The sequence below is a fragment of the Cannabis sativa genome, chromosome 8 (genome assembly GCF_029168945.1).
Source record: "Cannabis sativa cultivar Pink pepper isolate KNU-18-1 chromosome 8, ASM2916894v1, whole genome shotgun sequence".
NCBI lineage: Eukaryota > Viridiplantae > Streptophyta > Magnoliopsida > Rosales > Cannabaceae > Cannabis > Cannabis sativa.
The window spans coordinates 35,754,319-35,775,422 of NC_083608.1; the positions used below are offsets into that span (position 1 = coordinate 35,754,319).

General features: G+C 32.9%; 1 protein-coding gene across 2 annotated transcripts; it reads left to right on the forward strand.

Annotated features, from left to right (window-relative positions):
- The first annotated feature begins 3,478 nt into the window (after positions 1 to 3,478).
- LOC115701507 (uncharacterized) lies at positions 3,479 to 8,319 on the forward strand. Of its 2 annotated transcripts, XM_030629321.2 has the most exons (7): positions 3,479 to 3,964; positions 4,289 to 4,436; positions 5,006 to 5,197; positions 5,715 to 5,843; positions 6,229 to 6,398; positions 6,736 to 6,866; positions 7,986 to 8,319. In XM_030629321.2, the coding sequence occupies exons 1-7, from the start codon at positions 3,751 to 3,753 to the stop codon at positions 8,064 to 8,066; spliced, it is 1,065 nt and encodes a 354-aa protein (XP_030485181.2). In that variant the 5' UTR covers positions 3,479 to 3,750; the 3' UTR covers positions 8,067 to 8,319. The 2 variants fall into 2 exon arrangements, with proteins under 2 accessions (XP_030485181.2, XP_060957903.1); XM_061101920.1 differs by lacking the exon at positions 7,986 to 8,319 and having other exon boundaries at positions 6,736 to 7,048.
- Positions 8,320 to 21,104: the final 12,785 nt, after the last annotated feature.

Consider the following 21,104-nt stretch of genomic DNA (forward strand, 5'->3'; position numbering starts at 1 on the left):
AGTTGATGAATGTTGATGTTGTACAGTTTCGTTTTCCATGAAAAATATTTTTTCATTTTTTGACCTGCTATATAGACCCTAAGGAACATTTCTAAAGCATAAAAACTGAGCTTCAAGCAAACAAACCAAAATCACCATTAAAGCATCAAGCTTTGAGTTCCAAACTCAAACTTGATCAAACAACCCTAACATGCACCAAACCTTGATTAAAATCACATATTCATGCATATTAAAACTGTAGAAACAGAACTCAAACACAATCAAACTTTACAGCAGCTATTTTCACCTTTTCACTTAGAAAAACCATAGTTTTGAGCTAAAAACTACCAAGCTTGAATCAAAGCAAACAACATGCATTTCAACCTATCTAATCCGTTCAATTCAAACATTATAATCCAAGAAACAACAACAACAATTAACAGCAGCAACAACATCAAAAACCATACATGCATAACTCATTTTTTCATCATTTTCAACAAACTTAAAGAGGAAATGATTGGAAGCTAACCTAGCTTGATTAGAACACCAAAAAGAGTTGAAATCACAAGGAAAAATCCAAGAACCCTTGCTGCACAAAGAGGCCGAAAGAGAGAGAGAGAGAGAGAGAGAGAGAGAGAGGCTAGAGAGAAAATGGTTGATTTTTCTTTTTCTAAATTTTTCTAACTTTTGAAAATAAAAGAAAATAAGCATAAATCCCTTATATTCAGCCAACATAAAATCAATTAACATTTAAATTTCCGATTTCTAAGTCCACTAAAGGACAAAACATAAATGGGGCAAAATGATAATTTTGCCCCTTCACACTAAAATAGCATAAAGAGCACTAAAGGGGTATTTTTGGGAAATTCTAAATTCCCGGCTAATCCCGACATTCCCAATGTCTAATAAACCGTCCCACAATACTAACATACTAAGTTGTGATTTTACTGAGCCAAACACCGAGTTCCATGTTACCGGGCACCGGAAATATAAAATTATGAAAATCACTAAATGACATAAAATGCATTTTGAGAATTCAATAATAATAGTATAAATAATTATTTAAATAGCTATAAATAATTTTCCATAATTAAACATGATAAACTGCTAATTTCTAAATTAAACTAACCGGTCTTTACAATTTCATTCGTATTTAATTACTTTTAATTGCCTGATCACCAATTAACTGGCTATGATTTTGATGCGAGATCTGAGAAGTGAGTGTCAATTATGCTATAGTGAGATAGAACTGAATTTTGATATAGGACGAGAGTACTTGTATGGTTTAGATAGCTTATAGGATTTATGTGTTTAATGCATGTTGTATGTTTAATTTATCACGAGAGTAGAAAAATTGCATATAATTGAGATTTATATATCTGAGAAGACTATAAATTATCTTAGTAAACTTGTTATTATATAGAAATTGGTAACAGGAAGATAATCATATTAGGCCATAATCAATAGATACAATTGAAATCGAAGCCCTAACTTTAATCATTGTTAATTTTTCTTTTGAATTACTTGCTTTTTAATTTCACTTTCTCTTTAGTGTTCTTAAATTTAATTTTCTCTTAATTTTGAATTCACCAAATAGAAGTAAAAATTTAATTTTAAAGTACTTAACTGCAATCTTTGTGGGATCGACCTCACTCTTTGTGAGTCTATTACTTGTTTACGATACGTACACTTGCGTGTTAAAAATACCACAACAAGTCTATTTGATTGAACACTTCAGGCTACTTCAGGAGTTAATAGTGATTAACTTATGTGAGGATATTTTGGGTACATTTCTCATAAAAGCAAGTATGTTTCAATTAATTTTAATGTGAAATTATTTTTAGTTAATTAATAATTATAAAAAATATTCATTAACTTATCTCAAATAAATTCACATTAGCAGTGTTTATGCGTATTGGTGCCTAGCACTACTAGACGTGTCGCTTTGCGATTGACTAGCGATACTCATTAAAAGTTATTATATTAAATTATATGAGATCCGAGACATAGTTAGACCATTAGTAATATTGACACATAAGATAATTTTTAGCATTTCTCTCTTTACTTATACTCTTTTTCACTCCAATAATAAGTATTTGTTAAAAGATTAAAAAATTTGACTATCTCGTCCAACACTATTTAATGCTCAGATGTACAAATGTTTCAAAAGTGTAACTAAAAATTTACCGCAAATTACTATTTCTTCTTAGAATAATTAGTATTTTAGTCATTTGAACTTTCGATATTACCTAATTTTGTCTCCTAAAACATACGGCTTGTCTAAAATTCTTCCTAAAATATAACAGTTACATGATCATGTCCTTTCTGTTAGGTTTCGTTTCTTTTACCGTTAAAAATAAGTATTTTTACCCCCTAAACTTTGACCAATACAAAATTTTGCCCCCTTTTATTAAAAAAAATTAAATTTGAAAATTATAATATTCTATTAATTCAAAAAAATAATAAAAATTATTAAAATTGGATACAAATATTAAATTAATTAAAAAAATATTAATTTTACTTAAAAAGATATTTTCAAACTTTATTTTATTTATCCACACGTATCTTAAAAAATCAAACCAAAATTATTGAGAATCTAATAAATAATTTAACTGAACTAAGATTTTTTAAAGAAAAAATTAAACTTATTTATATTTACAAACTCATACATTAACAAATAAAAAAATAATTAAAAATTCAATAAAAATATAAAATTATTTTGAAAAAAATTATAAATTAAACAAAAAAAAATGTTATATTTACTATATTTTTTTTTTTGATAAAAAAAAATATATTCAAGTTTGTTCATGTAAAATTTAGTTTTTAATATATTTTTACAAATTAAATTTTTAATATATTTTTTTTAATATCTAAATGAATTTTTTAATAAAAAGTAAATAATTTTTCATATCCCATAATTAGTTTTAAAATTTTAATTTCTTAATCATTCAAAATAATTTTTTTTTAAGATTTACTAAAAAAATATTAAATCTTTCTTATTTTTATTATGAGGGGTACGATTTGATAGTTGTTAAAGTTTAAGAGGTAAAATTATTAATTGACAAAGACACGTCATTATTTAAACAGAATAATAGGACAGAACGTACTAAATTTCTTTAAATGTAATAGTTCAAGAAAAATTCTTAACAAGCCGTATATTTAAAAACCAAAATCAATATTGTCAAAAATTCAATAAAAAAAATTGCTAATTATTCATCTTTTTTAAGTAATTTGGAACTCAATTCTTCAATAAATGAAAATGACAGCAACACCACTTCCACAACAAATGTTGATTAGAAGGAATGTATTCTGATTCAAAGCCAAACAGTATAAATCAAAATCCATCACAGTCAAACCAATGACCTTTTACCTTTTTTTCTTTCTTTTTAATCACGTGAAACAATTTTCAATCAACATAATTTGTAATACACTGTTGTATCATAGTATGGAAAGACATGTATAAATATGAAGCATAAGACTCCAACTCCGACCTCAAGCTTTTGTCCCATTAGGCCGTCCAAATACTTATAATCATCATAATCTCCCTCATTATTATTAGAAAATATATATTTGGTAAACAAAATCTCCTTTAGTTACAACTTAAGTCTCATTCCATTACTTAATTGTCAAAATTAATATCAAAATCAAATCATTTTATCCAATTGACTGACTTTGTTGAGTGAGAGAGAGAGAGAGAGAGACCCCTTTGTATTGGTCTTTTGGGCTTATTCCTAGTAACCAATCAGTCAGTCTTTGAGAGAGTGTGATAATATGAAAAGGTACAGAAATGGCGAAATTTGGGATTTCGAGCACCACGTTCCCCTGGCTTTAGCTGCTAGAGATGTTATTCTGGGCTTGGACGGTGGCACTACTTCTACTGTCTGCATTTGCATGCCGGTCATCCCCTTCTCTGACCCACTCCCCGACCGCCCGCACGTGCTCGCACGCGCCGTCGCCGGCTGCTCCAACCACAACAGCGTTGGTGGTAATTTCGCTTGATCTTTCTATATTCTTTTCTCTTGAATAATCAAAATTGTTTTTTTAGGTACTTGAACTGAATGAAAATGTTTGATTAGAGCCTGTATAGGAAATGGTATTTTGGTGTCTTGTCTGTCAAGTGATCTGGTTTCATTTCGTTTGAGGAGGTACCCCTCTCATGGTGGTGGTCAAAATTAAAAAACTTTGACCAAAAGAGTATTGGGAACAAATTTAAGTCTGTCATCACGAATGTTTAGCTTGTGGGATATTAACTTTTTGGTTGGAAACATTATTGTTAACATCAAGTTCTGTTCTTTCTTTGTGTTTGTAGAAGCTGCTGCTAGGGAGACGTTGGAGCAAGTTATGGCGGAGGCGCTTCTGAAGTCGGGTTCAAACCGGTCTGCAGTTCGAGCTGTTTGTCTTGCTGTGTCTGGTGTTAACCATCCAACTGATCAGGAAAGAATATTAGACTGGCTTAGGTACCATAACTTTTTAGAATTGAAGCCAAAATCATATGTTGATAGCTATCATCTGGTGAAAATAGCATTCGATTGCATTTAGTTGCTCAACAGTTATTGGGAAAAGAAAAGAAAATTTGTACACTTCGAGGGACACTAAGATTTAGTAGCTGTATTTGTAGCATCCCATATAAGAAAAACAATCAAAAATCTCTGAAATGGATATTTAAGTTGGGGCATTATAAGTAAACAGATGGGAAGGGGTAGAGTAAAGCCCTCAACTTAAATTTCAAATCCCTTAGGAAATTTCTTCTGCTCATTGATGTGACAAGCACTCCAAACCTGGATGTTTAGTGTCATGGACAGCATAGTTAATGAAATCTAGGTGGCTTGGCTTTAGTTGAATAGGCTTTGGTGGTGTACTTTTTAAGTTTAATTACTGCATTATTTCTGGCTGCAGTGCATAACTTGTAGTAATTTTGATTATCTAGCCAATATATGGAAACAAGATGAAAATATGCATTTCACATTTTAGCGGTAAGTTAGTATGTAATGTTTCTTTTAACTCATTTTGTTCTTGATATAAACAGGGATATCTTTCCCACCCATGTCGGGCTATATGTTCAGAATGATGCTGTAGCTGCTCTGGCAAGCGGAACTATGGGAAAACTCCATGGATGTGTTTTAATTGCCGGAACAGGAACCATTGCTTATGGATTCACAGAAGATGGTAGAGAAGCAAGGGCTGCGGGTGCTGGGCCTGTATTAGGTGATTGGGGAAGGTATATGATTATAATTTTTTTTGTTTCATTTCTCACACGCACACACACGTGGACACATAAAATAGTAAAATACATGTGAGTACTGTTGTCCATTAAGAGTGAAAGTTTTGCAAAAACTGAAAGCAATAGTTCAATTTTGAGACATGGATTCATTATGTATTTTATAGATGTACATTTTTCCCCCTTTTGATTGGATATAAATCATACATAATTGAAGAACATTAATGAGCATTGCATGGACGAACTTCAAATCTGAATCTCATTTGCTGTTAACAATGTAAGAAGTTCTTTTCCACATGTAACAACTAGCAAGTAAAATGAAATCGTTTAAAGTAGAGAAAAGAGCTGGAACTTGCTCTTGTATGACTGCCTTGGTTAGCTATCTTCTTTTTTTTCACCATAAGACTATAGTCCAATATTCAGCATATCTGTTGGTAATTTTTATTTCTGCATTCTTTTTCATTTGTCTCATTTTTTCCCATTGTTATTTCATTTAGATAATCTTGTTTACTTGCAGTGGATATGGAATAGCTTCACAGGCATTAACTGCAGTTATCAAGGCCCACGATGGCCGTGGTTCACATACAAGACTTACATCTAGTATTTTACAATCGCTTGATCTTTCTTCTCCAGATGAACTAATTGGGTATATATCTGAAACTCTTATTGCTACGCAGCCAATCTGTTTTGCACTGTTTGGAGAATATAAAGGATGAGATTTATATCGTTATCTCGAAATTTGTTTGTTAGAAAATCCTTAGACTTGTTCAAGAAACGGTTGTATTTTTTTTTTTCATAGTTATTGTTAATTTGAATGATTATACAGCACCACTGTATTTGTTCTTGTAGTCATTCTACTGACGTTCTCATTATTGGTGGTTTTTGTGTATATGTTTAAATAATGTTGTGCTGTATGTGTTTTCTCATTCATTCATGAGAAATATGTTATGTAATATAGAAAGTATCATGCATTTTGTATATTTGTTGAGTATGCAGCTGAAACAATTTTTTCTTTTTCTATTGGAATTTAGGTGGACATATGCAGATCCATCTTGGGCTCGAATTGCTGCACTTGTCCCAGTTGTTGTATCTTGCGCGGAGGCTGGTGATGATGTTGCAAATAGAATTTTGTATGATTCTGTCGAGGAGTTGGCATCAAGTGTGAAAGCTGTTGTTCGAAGACTTGACTTGGGTGGAGAAGGTATGATGTACAAAACTAACATGGGTCTATGAGATAGATTTTTTGGGTTCTTATTGTTGTTGTAGCCATGAGATCATACACGATTAAACAATGCACTGATATGGTCAAATCCAGGTAGTCTAGTAAGAAGAGAAATTTCCACACACAGCTTTCACCATGTAGTTGTACGCATTTGGATTTTTAGTTTGGTGTGGCCCAACTTAGTTTAACTTTCATCTGAAGCAGCTAATACCGGCGTAGATGAATTAGGAAGTAGGAGATATAAACATGCCTTTCCCCTAATTTCTGCAGAGTTCTATCTTCAGTATTGTGATTTTTGTGAAAAATATTATCGCAGATGGAAAACACTCCTTTCCACTCGTCATGGTTGGTGGTGTACTTGAAGCAAATAAGAGGTGGGATATAGGAAAAGAAGTTGTGAAGTACATCAATAAGGACTACCCTGGTGTCATTTCAATTAGGCCTAAGGTAAGCATATTCCTCCTACTTTATTATTATTATTTCAATTATAATAAAGAAACGACGAAAGATAACAATGAATTATTTTTATTGTTTTCTTATTTTTAAAGATTATACTAAGTAATTACATATGATTACATAAGAAATCATCATTAAATTGTTCAACCAAGAGACAAAATTAGAAACCAAAATTGTATTATGGTTCTAAATTTCATCTTCTAATACTTCCTGATGCTAACAGAACTCTTCAAGTGAAATTTCTTTGTCTTAAATCCTTGACACTCCTTACCCGCATCAGGAGACTCGTTTAAAAAAGAAAAGAAATGTCTTTGTATCAATACTAATTAAAACATAAAGGTAAGAGATCAGGTGCAGATCACAAGAAGCTAAATTGTAAGCATAGAAACAGTACGTGGTAAAATGAACATAAAAGTTTCCCGCTCTTTACTAAGATCAAGAAAATATAAACCCTCAAAGCCTTTAATTTGAAAAACGCAAGTTGCTAACCAAAAATTAACTTTCTCTCAAAGGCCCTTCTGCAAAGTCCACTTTATCTTCAAAACATTTATCGTAAAAAGTACAGAGAGCCATAAGCTTTAACCTTAGTTCAGAATGACTCCCTCCAACCCTTCAAAAAATTCTGATGTTCTTTCTTTCCAAGGGACCATCATAATGGCAACATTTATAATTTTTGACACCCTATTTTGACAGTCTTTTGTGGATTTGATACTAGTAATGATTTGTTATTCGAAATCCAAAGCTTTTGCTTTCAATTGCAACCTGTAGTCCAATTCCAAAAATATTTGCATGCTTGAGTTTCTTTAGACAACAAAATGTTAGTTTAGGTAATATGAAGAGAATCATCTCCTTTCCCAGTTATTTGGGTTGGATGCAGTGTAGGCAATACTGTAGACACTGATTCATGTTTTGATTTAACAAACAATAAAAGACATAGCATAGTTGGTGATACCATTGAAGTTATTAATGATAAGAGTGAAGTGAATAATAAGCCTATGCACCCGTGCACATTATTCGACCGAACTGTTAATGTGACACTACATTCAATAAATCTTCCCCATGTAAAATTGATACAAGTTTTGTATATTTGTTTTCTTGAATGAAAATTAGGTGGAGCCTGCAGTTGGTGCAGCTTGGTTAGCTTGGAATTTTTTCATGAAAGAATCTTTGAGAGGATGCTTGAAAAGCTGACCACTGAAGATTTGTAGGTTCAATTGTATAGTGAAAAAACAAACAACCAAGGGAAAAGTGGCAGCAGCAGTCATTATGATTATTTAATCCATCTAGTATAGGGGATATTGCTCTACCTGGAGTGTTTGGTAGGCAGATTTTTTTGTATGATTTTTCAAAATAGTGTGTTATCTTCACATGTAACAGTGTTCCTTGTTCATAGTATTGTGAACTGTATAACAGTATATTTAAGATAAAGGCCGTCATTTACTCATGACAGTGTTCTTCGCTGATGAGCTTTTGGAAGATGTCATTTCAAAATTAGTCATTATTATTCGTTTAAAGTCTTGGATCACTTGAATTTCATTATATAGCTTCCTACAATTAAATAGTTAAAAGTCAGTTTTAAAAATTTTGAGGTTACAGAGAGATAGATTTTAAGGACAATTGGAAATTGTTTTTCAGCTCAATTGATACTGAGAGAGATGATTTCAGTAAAATGCCAAGATCGATACAACAAGAGCCAATACAACAGTGTACCTTAGGCCTCATTCTTAACACCACATCTTAAACAAAGGGGTGATACCTTCACTCCAAGTTTGTCGACGAGGATCTGAAATCTTGAGTGTGTTAATCCTTTTGTGCAACTTGATCTGAAGTTGGCACATACTAAACTTCAAGCTCCTTCTTTAGCACTTTGTCTCGAACAAAATGAATATCACTCTAAATGTGTTTAGTTCTTGCATGATAAATTGGGTTGGAGGCAAGTGCACTTGCATTTTGATTGTCACACTAGGTGACTAATCTACTAGGGAGTCTGAATTTGAGTTCTTTGAGCAGTGATTCAATCCATGAGATCTGAGCTAGGGTAAGATACTCTAACTTGGTGTTGGATCTTGATACAACTAATTGTTTCTTTGATGACCAAGCAACAAGGGTATCTCCAAAATAAACACAGTATCTAATAATGGACCATCTGTCATCAGGACAAGAAGTTGAATTCGCTTCTGAGTACCCAACAAGAGACAAGTGATCTCTATAGCTGATTTGCAATCCATGGTTGATTGTTCCTTTCAAATATCTTAGCACCCTTTTTACTCCACTCCAATGACTAGTAGTTGGAGCCTGCAAGAATTAACTTAATTTGTTTACAAAAAATGCAATATCATGTTTGGTATGACACATATATTGCAAAGCTCTGATAGCACTTCGATAGATAGTTGGATTAGACAATTCTACTCCATCAGACTTTGACAGAGGCTTCCGTGAGACCATGGGAGTGGGACACATCTTGAGTATCAGCATTTTGTACTCATGTAACAAATTTGAGATGTATTTGGTTTGAGTTAGACACAACCTAGTTTCATCCCGTTGTAATTCTATGCCAAGGAAAAAAAGCAGTGCTCTAAGATCCTTAAGAGCAAAACTTTTGTTCAGTCTTGTTGTGAATTCTTCCAACTATCCATTATCATTGCCTGTCACTATAATATTGTCCACAAAGATTAAGATCGTGATAATAGTGTGATTAGTTATGTAAAAGAACATGGATGAGTCTTCTCTTGAATTTGTAAAATTTCACTCAAGAAGGGTTTTTTTCAATTGATCAAACCAGACCCTTGGGGCTTGTTTTAGGCCATACAAGGATTTATGGAGCTTGCACACATGGTTTAGTTTCTTGGGATCTTCATAACCTGGTGGTTGAACCGTATAGACATCTTCTTTGGAAGTTCTATTTAGAAAAGTATTATTAATGTCTAGTTGCTTGATTTACCAGTTTCTAGACACAACAATAGTGAGGACGATTCTAATTGTTGATGCCTTTACAACAGGACTGAATGTTTCATTGTAGTCTATACCAGCTCTTTAATGAAATCCTTTAGCTATCAATCTTGCTTTATAGCATTGTATTGTTTCATCAACATTAATCTTTATTTCGTACACCCATTTATTTCCCACCAAATTGTATTCATCACTTCTTGGCACAAGAGTTCAAGTTTAATTTTTTTGTTAAAGCATTAAAATCAACATCCATTGTTGAAGACCATTCTTTTAAGCTCATGGCTTCTTCAAGGGTGCTTGGTTTAGCAATGTTAGGCTTCTATTTTGCTTGTTCGAGGTAAACTTTAGGCTTGAATATGCCTTTGTCACGTATCACTATTGGATGAGATTGCACTGGATGACCAAGTGTTCAACATTATCAATAGCTGAATCAGTATGTTCACTTACCTCTTGTTGATTCTGCGTGGCAGATGGTGTTCCAAGGGAAGGTAGAGATGAATCATTAGAATTATCATCAACTTCTAGTGTGACAATCGGTTGGGAAAATTTAGTGAAGTGAAATCACATAGTTGACTTTAGTGGGTTTTTTTGAACTATTGTCACTTTCTTTTGGGCATAAGTATTTAAAAACCCACATTTAAAGGGAAATTCATTTTCATTAAAAATGACATTTCTAGATATATATATATATATATACACTTTTTCTGTTGAACTCAAGCACTTATACCCATTGTGACAATTATTGTACCCTAGGTTCATACACTTGAGTGAGTGGAGTTGGAATTTGTTGTTTTGGTAAGGTCTTATATAAGGAAAATAAAATGAGCCAAAAACTTTGAGAAAGGAATAGTCAGGCAGCTTATTAAAAAGGGTTTGAAATGGTGATTTATGTTACAGGATTAGAGTGGAAAGTTTATTTATCAAATATACTGTAGTTTGAAAGTATCAACCTAATACTTTAATAGCATGTTAGGGTGAGCTAAGAGTGCTAATCCATTTCTACTATGTGTCAGTACTGTTGGGTTTTGTACCGTAAATAAAACTCATTTCAATATAATCATATTTACTAATTAATATAAGATCATAAATTATTTTATGTTGCATGGTTCACATGATTTATTTCATGATTATGTTTAATGGTAGATTCTATCAAGTCCAGAACATATATAAATATATTAATATATATTTGTTCATGATTATAGTATCGTCAGCACAGTAGAATATAATCATGATTATATGTTCAAAAGTTTAATTTCCATGATTTGTCAATTCACTGGATTTAGACTGACATGATAATCGGCGATAGGGTATAGTTACACCTTGGATAATTGTTATGTCCTTTCCAAGGCATTGGCAAAGTTTACCAGTATCAGATGTATGGAGTATACACTGGAAGGGATCGATATTGATCTTTAATAAGATACCATAAACTTACCATTATATCTTTCTAAATCAATATCAATGGTTGATCTTAAGTCTATGGATCTTAATCCTTATATGGTTAGATTCGACTTAGTTGTATTATTTATGTTCTTCAAGTTGTTCGTGGAAGCTAACTAATGGTTCTGGTAGATATTTACATCTTGGGAACATGGTAGTTCAATTGAGTGGGAGCACTGATCATAGATATGGAATCTATAGCTTCTATAAGTATTTAGAAGTGAAACAAGGATTTCCTTCAAGCTTGGCGGAATAGAGATAAATGATTGAGGCCTCATTTCAGTAATTATATTAGTTTACTGAAGTATCATTTATAGGTAGCTAAGTGTTTTAAGGATAAAACACATTGAAGGGTAGAATAGTAAATTTGTCCCTATTCAATGTAGATCATCTATAGAGGATCTTTGACTATTAAGATTGTAACAATGGATAATCATAACGTATCTATATCGTGGTTGTTAGCCCAAGATATGTTTCCAAGAGGGGGGGTGAATTGGAAATTTATACTAATTTCGGTAAATCAAAACTTTTAACACAAAATTAAGCAATTAGCCACTTAATCAAATAAAAGCAAGTAATATGGCAAGCAATATATTATGACAAATAATCAAACTTGTAAAGTAAAGAGTTTAAGGATTAGAAAATGCAAACTCTCGATTTTTACAAGGTTCGGTAGAACTATGCCACCTACGTCCTTGGTCTTCAAAGCTATGGACCTAGCTTTGAGTTCCAATATCGAGCCAAGTTAACGGGCTTGACTAACCACCCTGGCAAGGAATTTTTCACCAAGGTTTTTCCCAAACCTCTCACAATAGTTTTCTTCCAAGGACTATAACCTCGCCAGATTGTTGAAGTGCCAATCTCACTTTTCTCGTGTTGTTTACAAAATCGGTGTCAACCTCACCTACAACCGAGTTGTTTTTCTACCGGTGCCAACCTCACCTCTCAATACAATGAATATGTAATTTTGAAATACAAAGCAAACTCTCTCTAATAAGATGGAAAACAAAGTAAAATCCTAGAGAGAATTGCAAGCACACTAGAGAAGATAAGAACAAGTTTGGTTCAAGTGTGTGTGGTTGGTGTGTTTATGAAAAGATGATAACTCTTTAGTTTAGAACACTTAGAATGATGTTATATGATGAATAGAAGCTCAACCAACCTCCATTTTTGAGTGAAAAACGAGTTTATATAGTGTAGGAATGAAAACTAGCCGTTTATAGCCGTTAGCACATTTTTCGAGGCCACTTCAGCCGTGATCCGGAATTCCGGATTGGTTACAACCGGAATTCCGGTTGGCAACCAGAATTCCAGATGCAAAAGGTTCAATTTTTCGAACTAAAACGTGCATAACTTTTTACTCGTTTATCCGATTTCAAAAATTCCAGTTGCGTTCTCTTAGTTAAATGATATGTGATCTTAAAAATCAATTTAGAAAATTTAGATATCATTTTTTGTGAAATAACTTGTCGCACAAGTTAGTGAGCCAAACTTTTGAACTTATAAATCCTAGTGTACTATGCAAATTACTTTAACAAGACTAAATCAAATTTATACCATTTGATTGTTTGTAGTCTTGATGTAGATGAGTTTTCTAGCTTGATTTGCATGTTTTGATCCAAAGTTGACTTTTCCCGAGAGTTGACTTTGACTTTGACTTTGACTTTGGGTTGACTTTTGACTTTGGACTTTTGAAGACCTCTTTTGTATAGGGTCTTGAGTTGTTGATCCCTTGATGAATCTTTTGCTCTTATGAAGTATGAAGTAGTTTATATACTTGTTGAATCTACTTCTTTGATTATGTTTGACTTTACCGAGCAAATATAGATACTCTGTGAACTTGCTTGCAAAATGATCAAGAAAAGATTAGTAACAAATAATAATCAAACATTTGTTTATCATCAAAATAAATGAGTGAATGACTTTTGGTCAACATTCTCCCCCTTTTTGATGATATCAAAATATTTGATTATTTTAACGGAAAGAAAAAGTAAATTGAAACATGTTGAGTTTAGCTCCCCTTTAATGTATGCATATGTTTTTTATACCGTTTTACCTTTGCATATTTAATGTTATCCTTTCTTAACATGACAAAGCTCCCCCTTAATCATATACTCAATAAACTTGTTAATACTTGAAAACATAATATGATTAATGCCAAAATAATCAATTCCAATATTTCTCCCCCTTTTGATTTCATCAAAAAGGGAGGCAGAGGAAGCAAGGTCAAGCTAAATATATTTCTCCCCCTTAATCATACAAGATATGACTTATATTAATGAAGCACAATGGGTAAAGAGAAATTTCAAAATGCATAAAAAGATGAAAGTTCATATAGTCAAAACAAGTTTAAACATTCAATCTACCCAAAAAAATATGTCAAAAACCTTGAAAGTAAGAGATGCAGGTAAATAATGGCATGGTTATGATTTCAAACCTTTTCTCATACCTCAAGTATGATAAAACAAATGTGTTCATGCACTTAAATTAATTAGATGACAAGAGTTGAGACTTTTTGGTAAGTTTTTCAAAAATTTAAGCAAAAATAACATATGTACCAAAAATTAGTTTTATGCATCCTTTTTGAAAAATTCTTTTTGTATCAGCTTAAAAATGATTAATATGAAGTGTACAAGCTGGAAAAATAGAAAAAGCTTCAAAAATGAGAGATTTTGGCAAGTTTTACTCGTTTTGGTCATATAAGGTCATTTTAAGCAACTTACTTACTAAAAATTGATTTTATGAAAAATTTTCATGCAAAATCTTTTTTGACAGCTGATATATGATAAAACAAACATGCTCAAACAAGAAAATCAGAAAAAAGTCAAAAATCCTAACTTTTCGGTAAGCTTTTCGATTTGCTTAAAAACTAGAAATCTACCAAAAATGAGTTCTATGCAACCAAATTGAAAAATTATTTTTCCAGTAGGTCAAAAATATCAAATGTGAGGTGTACAAACTTACAGAATTGAAAAATAATGAAAATTGAGCATGTTTGGAGAAAAATACTCTTTTAGGTCTTAAAAAGTCAAAATTATGCAAGATAGTACCAAAATCAAGATTTGAGCATTATTTTTGAAAAATTCTTTTCGAGACAGTTTATATATGAGTATCTAGAGATGTACAAGCTTTCAAAACAACAATTTTCTCAACAATATGAAATTTTGGCTAATTTCACCCATTATGGCCTTAAAAAGTTGAAAATAAGCAAATGACATACCAAAATTTTGTTTAAAGTATATTTCAATCGAGAAAAACCTTTAGGCGTACTAAATACACTCATTTGGACATGTTCAAACATATAAACACATATACTAGCCAAATATGTAAAAATTCACATATTCACTAGTTCAAAGGTATGTCCAAAGTTCACCAAAAATTTGCATAATGACCTATAATGTGAATTTTTCACCGTGTATAGTTCAAGAATGTCAAAACTCAACTAATCAAAACTTTTATTCATAGAAATAGTATGTGACATACCAATTAAGCATGTATGCATAAGAGAGTGAACAAGAAGGATCAAAAGCAAGTCAATTAGCCAAACACTTCAAATTTCATTTTCTTTTTATCTAGGCATCTTAATCTCATCAAAATAAGTAGAATGAATAAGAATGATATTACCGATTCCCAAATTTGTTAATTTAGGTTGTGTTCAAGAATTGACACGCTCTTTTTCTATGCTTTTTGAGACTTGTTGGTAATGTAGGAAATTGGCATTCTTCTTTAAGCATCAACACCCAAGAGCCAACTTTGGTTCCTCTTTATTGATACCTACAAAACAAACTTATATCTTTCTTTTTGGTACCCACATGACTTTGGGTCCTTTGATGTTAGTCTTTAAAACCTTTGGTATCCAAATAGCCTTACCAAAATAGGCATTCTTTTTCACATGGCAATAGGATTTAGTATTACCATCTTGGTTACAATAAGTGCAAGTTAAGTTCAAATTACTAGATGATTTGACAAAGAAATTCCTAAGAAATTTTTGTTTCACACTAGTGTTATATCCTATACCACTTTTTGAAAAAGCACATTTTTGACTCCGAAGTATCATTTCAAAATTCTCTTTTCCTTTTGTAAAATTGTAAACCACCTTGTTTAAATCATCAATTTTAGTTTTCAAGTTTACAACATCTTTTTCAAATAAGGAACACTTTTTGCATTCGGTTCAATAAAAAACTCAATTTCTTTGACTTTCAAAGCCTCAACTTCTTCAAGCAATAAACTTATTTTCTTTCTTTGAGTTGAGTTCTTAGCAAGCAATTTTTCAAAATGAACAAGCAAATCATTGAAGGATTTTGATAATTCATCATAAGACATATCAAGTGCATTATCATAACTTTCACTTTCAAAATCACTTGTATGGTTAGGATTACTTACCTTATCATCAATGGCCATAAAGCAAGTGTTGGCTATCTCATGTTGTTCATCTTCGGAACTTTCTTTCTCACTTTCACTTCAAGTAGCCATCATTGCCCTTCTTCTACTCCTCTTTCTCAAAGGACAATCCGTTTTTATATGACCGGGCTTTTTGCATTCATAGCAAATAATTTGATCATCTTTTCTTGAGCTCTCCCTTGAGTTGTAAAATCTATTTGCATTCTTCTTGAACTTCAAAAACTTCTTAAAGTTCTTTGTGAGTAGCGTTATATCCTCCATATCACTATCACCGTCCTCACTAGCTTCACTATCATCATGTGAAGTGGATTTGAATGCAATTGTGTTCTTTTTCTTTTTATCAACTTCCTCTTCTTCTTGAGCATTCATGAAAATCTCATGATTCATGAGAGAACCAATGAGCTCTTCCAATGGTAGAGTTGAGAGGTCCTTGGCTTCTTGGATGGCAACTACTTTGCCTTGGTAGGCTTTGGTGAGACTTCTCAAAATTTTGGTCACCATATCCTTTTGTGTAAGTACCTTGCCAAGAGAGTTCAAACCATTAGTAATAGTTGTGAAACGAGTATACATGTTAGCAATGGTATTATGTTGTAACATCTTGAAATTTTCATATTGAGTAACTAAAAGTTGAATTTTAGTTTCTTTCATGGCACTAGTTCCTTGATGAGTTACTTCTAACATTTTCCACATGTCATGAGCCGAGGAGGCATGCTCAATATTTTTAAATATATCTCTATCTAGTCCACATATTAAAGCATACTTAGCCTTTGCATTCTTAGACATCATCTTCTTATCATTTTCATTATATGCATCATATTTCTTTATAGTTTCTACACCATCTACAACATGCATAGGAATGTAAGGACCATAACTTACAATATGCCACAAATCATAATCAATGGATTGAAGATACGTTTCCATTCTAATTTTCCAATAAGGAAAGTCTACCCCATCAAAGAATGGTGCTCTACTTGTGCTTAAACCTTCTAGCATGTTATTGTGTGAATTGCTTGGAAACGCCATGCTCTAGATTGTGAAATCTAATCAAATTATTTGAGCCCTTGCTCTGATACCAATTGTTAGCCCAAGATATGTTTCCAAGAGGAGGGGTGAATTGGAAATTTATACTAATTTCGGTAAATCAAAACTTTTAACACAAAATTAAGCAATTAGCCACTTAATCAAATAAAAGCAAGTAATATGGCAAGCAATATATTATGACAAATAATCAAACTTGTAAAGTAAAGAGTTTAAGGATTAGAAAATGCAAACTCTCGATTTTTACAAGGTTCGGTAGAACTATGCCACCTACGTCCTTGGTCTTCAAAGCTATGGACCTAGCTTTGAGTTCCAATATCGAGCCAAGTTAACGGGCTTGACTAACCCTTACAACCGGGGAATTTTTCACCAAGGTTTTTCCCAAACCTCTCACAATAGTTTTCTTCCAAGGACTATAACCTCGTCGGATTGTTGAAGTGTCAATCTCACTTTTCTCGGGTTGTTTACAAAATCGGTGTCAACCTCACCTACAACCGAGTTATTTTTCTACCGGTGCCAACCTCACCTCTCAATACAATGAATATGTAATTTTGAAATACAAAGCAAACTCTCTCTAATAAGATGGAAAACAAAGTAAAATCCTAGAGAGAATTGCAAGCACACTAGAGAAGATAAGAACAAGTTTGGTTCAAGTATGTGTGGTTGGTGTGTTTATGAAAAGATGATAACTCTTTAGTTTAGAACACTTAGAATGATGTTATATGATGAATAGAAGCTCAACCAACCTCCATTTTGAGTGAAAAACGAGTTTATATAGTGTAGGAATGAAAACTAGGCGTTTATAGCCGTTAGCACATTTTTCGAGGCCATTTCAGCCGTGATCCGGAATTCCGGATTGGTTACAACCGGAATTCCGGTTGGCAACCGGAATTCTGGATGGGAACCGAAATTCCAGATGCAAAAGGTTCATTTTTTCGAACTAAAACGTGCATAACTTTTTACTTGTTTATCCGATTTCAAAAATTCCAGTTGCGTTCTCTTAGTTAAATGATATGTGATCTTAAAAATCAATTTAGAAAATTTAGATATCATTTTTTGTGAAATAACTTGTCGCACAAGTTAGTGAGCCAAACTTTTGAACTTATAAATCCTAGTGTACTATGCAAATCACTTTAACAAGACTAAAGTAAATTTATACCATTTGATTGTTTGTAGTCTTGATGTAGATGAGCTTTCTAGCTTGATTTGCATGTTTTGATCCAAAGTTGACTTTTCCCGAGAGTTGACTTTGACTTTGACTTTGACTTTGGGTTGACTTTTGACTTTGGACTTTTGAAGACCTCTTTTGAATAGGGTCTTGAGTTGTTGATCCCTTGATGAATCTTTTGCTCTTATGAAGTATGAAGTAGTTTATATACTTGTTGAATCTACTTCTTTGATTATGTTTGACTTTACCGAGCAAATATAGATACTCTGTGAACTTGCTTGCAAAATGATCAAGAAAAGATTAGTAACAAATAATAATCAAATATTTGTTTATCATCAAAATAAATGAGTGAATGACTTTTGGTCAACAGTGGTACATATAGAGCATTATATATAATTGAGAGTGCTATTTGATTCCAAATCTATAGAAGCGCAAGGCGGAATTATTAAGTTAGGAATTTACTTGCTAAATTCTAGATCTACTTATTGAAAGCTCGGTTATAAAGGCCCATTGTCCCTTCACTAGTTGAGATAATACTGGTTGCAGACTCAGTCAATTGATTTTGATTAATCAATTATAATTCTAAAATTAGACTATGTCTTATTTAAGAATTTTTACTAAGCAAGAGCTTAATTGTGAAGAAAAGAGGTTTTGGGGTCAATTTGTTAATTAAGAGACTTTGTATGGTCTAAATAATAAATAATATCAATGAGAATTTTATTTGATAATTAATTATAATTATTAAATAAATAGTTTTGGCATTTATAGGATTGAATTGAAAAATATAGTATTATTGAAAGAAGAATAAGTGGTTGAAAAAAAGTGGCAAAATTGTAACTAGAGAATGGTCCAATTAGTGGCCAACCTTAGTGTTATTTTTGCTCAATATTTTATTCTTTTTTAATTATATAATTCATCTCTAAGCCCTAGTTGAAACACTATAAAAGGAACACGATGCTCTCACTCATCCACTCGATGCCTTCAACCAAATCAAACCTAATTTTCTCTGTCAGACGACTAGTAGATGAGAGAGTTCCTTCTATAGTGATTTCATCTCCTTCATTGTTCTTCACTATATTCGAACCCTTAGTGAAAGAGTGTCATGCCCACACATAGCAAGTCAAGTACTCAATCATAGTGAGTAAGACGGTGGTAACCAACCCAAAGGAGAGAAAGAGATCCAGGCTCAGATCTTGATAATACTCTACGACAAAAAGGAATTAGGGTTAAAGATCTGAGTGGAAGGAGTCATATTATTCTGCTGCAACCAATGTAAGATTTTCTAAACTCTTATGTGTTTAATTTCATTATTTTAGAGATATTTGTATTTAGGATGTTAATCAACATACTTGTTAGTAAATCCATATCCTAATAAAATATTCCCAACATGTGCTTCCTCTTTGCTCTACCATTTTGAGCTAATGTGTGAGGACATGAATGAATAAATTAATTTCATGCTCAATGACAATATCAACAAATTTTTGATATTCTATATCCTTCTTAAGTGATTTAATGGATTCCTCAAACTAACTTTCAAAAAATGAAAAAAAAAAAAAAAAAAAAAAAAAGCTTTGCTTTAGATTTGGTTTCAAGTGGGAAAAACCATGTGTACTTGTTGAAGTCATCCACAAAATATATGTAATATTTGTAACTGGTATTAGACACTATGGGGGATGGCCCCCAAAGATCAGTGTGGATAAGTTCTAAAACCTTGGAAGCACGATTTGAAGACAACTTAAAAGGAAGAACATGAGATTTCCCAAATTGACAAGCATTATAAAACTTAATATTTTCAATGCTGGAAAGGGATACATTTTGAGAAGCTAGGAGTTATTTTAACATTCTAACAGAGGGGTGACTAGTCTTCTATGCTATGCATCATTCTTGGAAATAATAGACTCATCATGACTTGATTGAGTTACATTTTCTTTTGACAAAGTAGAAACAGAAGTAAAACTTTGTGGCTGTTTAGGAATTGATGGTGAGGATTGACACGAGGGATTTGAAACTGATCTTGTTGTTGGAGTGGCTAGCTGATATAATCCATCACTAAGCCTCCCTTGGAGCACCATTTTCTTTGTGGTTTTGTTCCGAATGATTGTGACATTGAGTCCTCTCACATATTTCTGTTTCCTGGTGAAATCTGTAGGCACTAGATCACCAGCAAATTTGGACAGCCGATCAAACTCCAGAGTGTACTCGGCCACAGACATTTTCCCCTGAGTCAGTTTTACAAAGTCCTCTATATGTGAGGTTCTCACAGCGATGTTATAAAATTTTTCCTCAAATAGACTCTTGAACTCTTCACAAGTCATCACACTGACCTCACGAGTCTGCCTCACTATATCCCACCAGACGCGGGCATGATCTTGTAACATAAAAGTTGCATAATTTACTCTCTCTGTTCCCATCACACGCATATTGTCAAGGATACGGGTGATTGTACTCATCCACTGCTCAGCTTTAATTATGTCAGTACCTCCCAAAAAAGTTGGAGGTTGCAGCTTCACAAACCGCTCAAACACCGAGTCTCTATGCGCCAACATAAACCCCTAGTTACCCACCACTAGCACAGGTGCTGGTGGTAACACTTGCTCAGCAGGGGCAGCCGGTGTCGGTTGCCTTAGCCGACACAACTCTTCCTCTTGAAGAAGTATGATACCTCGCATTTCTTGAAACATCTGCTGCCAGTCAGCAGGCGGATTAGCATTGCCAACCCCCGCATTATTCCCCAGATTCTACGGAGGCGCAGGCGGTGTCGATGGATTGGTCTGGTCTACACCAGACTCTACTTGCTCTCCCTGTGGTCTAGATGATTGCGGATGGTCCATTTTACAAGTACCCCTATAATCAACAACCCCAGCGAGTTAAGCACCAATACCATACTTATGCATTTATTGCCTTTAACCCTAACTCAACTATTTCACTCCAATTAAATAAACATTGATCATATAACATTTTAAGTATGACATCATATATCACATAAATACTCTAGATGCTCGCATGCTGCCTTAAATGGAAAGTGGTAAATAAATGATCATATAAGCAGTAAAGCATTTACTCTCAACACTTACTGCACCACAAGTCGAGCTTGTCTCTGACGATGATTGTACATGTTCGGCCGGTCTACAGAAAGTTTAAAAACCTTGGCGCTTTGATACCAAACTGTAACACCCTAACAATTAGGCACGTCACGACAACTAATTATGAAACCCTAATTCCCTAAACTGGCA